General features: G+C 51.2%; 1 protein-coding gene across 1 annotated transcript; it reads left to right on the top strand.

Moving 5' to 3' along the window:
• Positions 1-1,560: 1,560 nt before the first annotated feature.
• On the top strand, positions 1,561-2,583 carry MIND_01402300 (uncharacterized protein; the record flags this gene model as incomplete). The annotated part of the gene is made up of 3 exons (XM_037370426.1): positions 1,561-1,986; positions 2,027-2,308; positions 2,359-2,583. The coding sequence occupies 3 exons, from the start codon at positions 1,561-1,563 to the stop codon at positions 2,581-2,583; spliced, it is 933 nt and encodes a 310-aa protein (XP_037213018.1).
• Between the last annotated feature and the right edge of the window lie 1,989 nt (positions 2,584-4,572).

Genomic DNA, 4,572 nt, shown 5'->3' with positions numbered 1-4,572 from the left:
AGTGTACTGGTAGACATCCTTTGTACCCATGTGATAGGTGGAAGTCTCCAGCTTGGAGAGAGCGTGATCTTGCTCGTTCTCCTCGACAAACCGGAGTCGAAACTCGGAAACGAACGAGCCCCAAGACGGAAACGGAAACGGGGCTTTGCTTCCGTGGCGCTCCGCCCATTGCTGAGCGGGTCCTTCTGCCATAAACGACATGGCATAGCGGACGGCCTTTTCCTCGCTCGCCTCTCCGTTGACCACAAAGGCCTCAGGGGCGAGGCGGGCGTAGGTACGGACCGTGTAGAGGAATGCGCGGCCGCGTTTCCGGTCACCGTTGAAGGTGAACGGGGGGTTTGGTCGCAAGACCAATTTTGAGGCGAGGTTGATGTTGCCGAAAAGGGCTTCGGAGTTGCCCTGAACCGGAGTCGGAGTCGGAATCGACATCTCCGGCGATGGTGTTTGGGGTCCGCCAGCATTATTAGCGGCGGCAGCGGCAGCGGCAGCGGCAGCGGCAGCGGCAGCGGAAGCCTGGTTGGTGAGTAAAGCAAGGGCCTCAGTTAGGCTATCGATTTTCGCCTTGAGTGAGTCCAGCCGGGCGTCTGCGGTAGGAGTGACTCCGGACGGCATGACGGGTGCGGGGACCACAGGAGTAGAGGAGGAGGGGACAAGTGGCAGGGGCGGTGACGAGGGCGGAACGGACTCGTACTCCGAGCCTGAGTCAGCGCCGAACCTGGCAATCTTGTCCGGTTGATCCTGTAGAGAGTTTCTTCTGCTGTAAGGGCAACCCCGGAGGCCTAAGATCAAGGTCCTAGCAGGGGAGGATCCAAAGCGTGAACATTGGTAAGCAAATACAAATGAAGCTGACCTAGCAGGGGAGGATCCAAAGAGAAGAAACTCTAAGGGTCTGACTGCTAGGGAGCTGACTATATACTGCTTGTCCGTAGCTGCCGCTGTCGGGCACAGAAGGCTTGGGCGGCGTTGCAGGCGAGGTCCCAGGGTGACCGTCGGGAGGGCATTGACGGATCGGTGATTGTGCGGGCGAGATGGAGGGCCGGACCGGAGTCAGAACCGGAAATCGGACGCATCTCCGGGCCGAAAGGGGGGTTCCCCTGACACATACACTTCACACCAGTGCTATAGAGATGAATAATAAGAGAGTTGCCGCTGTAGTTTAATTCATTCTGGCTCATTAATTGTTTTACAAATCATTTCCTTTTCAGAACTGGCCTTAGGCAAACTGGAGGGCTGATGCTAAGGCCTCAGGGCAATTGCTGCGAGTCACTTCTACTAAGGACTTCAACTGTAAGTGGAAGCACTTGAAATTCTGCTTCCACCGGTCTGGTCAATACTCAGAAGCATTATACTATCAGCACTGGCGTCAGACGAAACACATCCACGTTGGGCAGTCCAGACTTGGGAGCAGAAAAAGTGTGATGAAATCCCTATTGAAAGACTTATGACATCATCAATATCGGCTGGCTGTCACGGTCACGCGCGTCGCTCATCCCGCTTGGCAGCGGCGCACCTCATCCTACGCACCCACTCGCTCCATGGACGGCGCGAAGCTCCTTCCTAATGCGGCGAACATTGGTCCCCACGAGCCGGTTCAAACTCCGCATTGTCCACATTGTGCCCCACAAAGCGTATTTTGATAGGCGGCGGCCTCGTGGGGATGGACGGTGCACCGGTCGGTGGGGTAGGGTATATAACGCGTTACACGGGGCTCGCCAGCCACCCGTCACCGGCTCGTCGTCCGCCTCGTTGTCGTCGCCCTACCCCACCCTACCCTACCTTATCCTTATCCTTACCCTACACTTCTACATGCCTTCTTTCACCGTCTACTGCGACGCGCCGGACGCCGACCCGTTCGTCGTTGCCACCCCCGTCGTTGTGCCACCCACCACCACGGTCACGGCGAAAGCTGTGCCTGCCCGCGGCCGCCCCGTCAAGCGGCCCTCCTACGCAGCAAAGGAGAACCTCCACCCGACCACGGGCAAGCGAGTGCCCGCCGGCCCTAAAGACGCCCCCCACCGGTGCCAAGCGCCGCGCCCCTGCTGTCGGCGCCGCCGTTGCCCGGCCCATCGTGCTCGCTGTGCGCCCCGTTGATGCCCAGCCCGTCAAGCGCGCCAAGCTCGACCTCGCAAAGGGCAAGTCCAAGATCCCGAAGCGCCTCCCGCGCCTCTCGGAGGAGTTCATCCCCGCGACAGACTTCGCGGCCGCATACGATGCCGCGTTTGGCCTGAATTTGGAGGTCGATTTGGCGGCGCTGCTGGGCAAGGTGTCACTGAAGGATGTGGAGAAGGAGGAACGGCTGTTTTCTCAGGTGCGTCCGCGGCTTTTTTCACTGTAATTCGTTCTAATCACTCATTGCAGTCGACATCGAAGAAATCCCCCCGACTCGCTGCGTCCACCTCCGCTCTCCCCGAGAAGCATTTCACCACGCCCGAGCGCGAGTACATATACTCCGCCTTTACTTTCACGACGCCTTCGCCCATCAGCCTCACCGCTTCCTCCTCTGGACCCAAGGGCGATGGCCAGGCGTCGCCCACCCCGAAGGCCGCGTGGTCCGACCGCGAGGCCCTCCGCTTCAAGTTCTAGTGGGCGTGTATTTCGTATTTTTCCCGCATTTATGTTCCGCTCGCATCGCATCCTTGTACTACTCCACTGCTGTTCGCGCCAAAATATTGTCCACCTCGATAAGCATGCATCGCTGCGGGTCGATCGTGCTCGCATTTGAATTCGCAGCGCCGCACGGCCACGCTGGCTCTCAGGTTCTGAACCACACTGACTTATCTTTTGAATCTGAAAACGACGAGAGAAAGAAAAGAGAATCTATGGACTCATCGGCCCGGCGCGGGTCGATCACACGCGGGCCTGTGCCTGCAAGTACTCTTTAGCTGCTGGCCATGTGTCTTGGCATTGGCATCTATGTAGTGTGGTTTATCCCACTGGGCGTTTATAATCCTCCCTCTTTAATATGGTTGCTCTGGCGGTAATATTACTTGAAGAGGTGATTTTTGTTTGGCCACCATGTGATCTATTTGATTCATAAAACTAAGTCATCAATGTTTATGGTTTTATCGGTGCCTCCAAGAATACTATGTATTCATAAATTAACATATAATATCTAAAGTTGTAGATTTCCAGAGGCAGCCGGGGATTCTTCCAATCAATTAGAAGCACTTACTACTACTGACCTATTTCGATCAATTCAGCGGGCCTGTGACCGTGTGGCCGAAATGTTCAATTCGGCCGCAGGCCGAATTACGCGTGACCTATTACCCAATTAGGAAATTTAGTGCGCGGAAAATTTAAAATCTTACCCAATTGGGACACTTTGGGACCAAAGAATTTTGCTGTGACCTGTGACCCACCGAAATATTTCGGCCAAAAAATCCGATGTGACCGTGACCGGCCTAATTGAATGAAATGGGTCAGTATATCATACCAGAATATTAGCTAATACACGTAACACAACCTACATGAATGATACTATCGAGAATGAGGGACATTAATTTGATGGATTTGCCCACCTTACTTTTCCTCTCAAAAGCATTTGAGCTCATCCCTTCATGTTAGAATGTCCATCCCACTGTGCCGTTCATTCTAGATAAGTGGCATTAATTTAGTAGGTGTCCTGGTTTTCAGGTAATCTGTGACTATCATATAATATTCAATAATATACTACAGTAAGTACTGCCCACAATAGTCATCAAAATATTTATAACTTAAAGGTAATAAAACAATCACTATATATTACATGCTGTAGTTGCAACATTCTGTAGTTACAAACAGTCTCTCAAAACTCTTTCTTTGATAATAAACTTCACAACATCTGAAACACCAGGACGATTGTGTTGCTTAGAAGACCAGCATTGCACAATGAAATCCCAACAAGGGTCAGTTACATGCTTCTGTGGGGGTCTTTCAGGATGCTGACGTTGCTGAACTACAAGATTGAAGATTTCCATATCTGTCTTGTCATGGAAGGGAACATTCCCAGAGAGGATCTATTACATGTAAGATAAGATGATCCCTTATCAGAAGGTACTTACATGGTATATCACACTGCCAAAGGAGTAGATATCACTTGGGTACCCTTTCTTTGGTTGAAAATTGATATCTTCCCAGGTAGGAACAAGTTCTGGTGCAGCCCAATGTAATGCACCAGGACCAGCAATTGTAGTTGTCATATATGATGTTCTAGCAAACTCATCCACAACAAATGACATGCCAAAGTCTGAAAGAACGGCATTCTGGTTGCTGTCAAGTAGAACATTTGCCTAATAATTGATAATCAAGATATAATGTAATATATCATTAATAAACTCACTGTGGTTAAATCACCATGGATAATTTGATTATTATGCACTGCCATGGAATTAGTCTGGTATCACATAGGCTCAATGACAGGACTCACAATACTGAAGACCATCAGCAATCTCATTGATCTACAGAATCAATAAGATTTTCTTTCAATCAGCATTGGATAATGAACATACAAATTTGAGTTTCTTCTCAATTCCCAATGTGTTCCCCTGGCTTTTTATAAAGCCACTCAGTGGACCACCTTCCATCCATGGGGAA

This window comes from Mycena indigotica, assembly GCF_014461135.1.
Source record: "Mycena indigotica strain 171206Taipei chromosome Unknown Mind.scaff0018, whole genome shotgun sequence".
Taxonomy (NCBI): Eukaryota; Fungi; Basidiomycota; class Agaricomycetes; order Agaricales; family Mycenaceae; genus Mycena; species Mycena indigotica.
The sequence above is the reverse complement of the archived record's forward strand: the minus strand, read 5'-3'. Positions and strand labels throughout refer to the sequence as shown.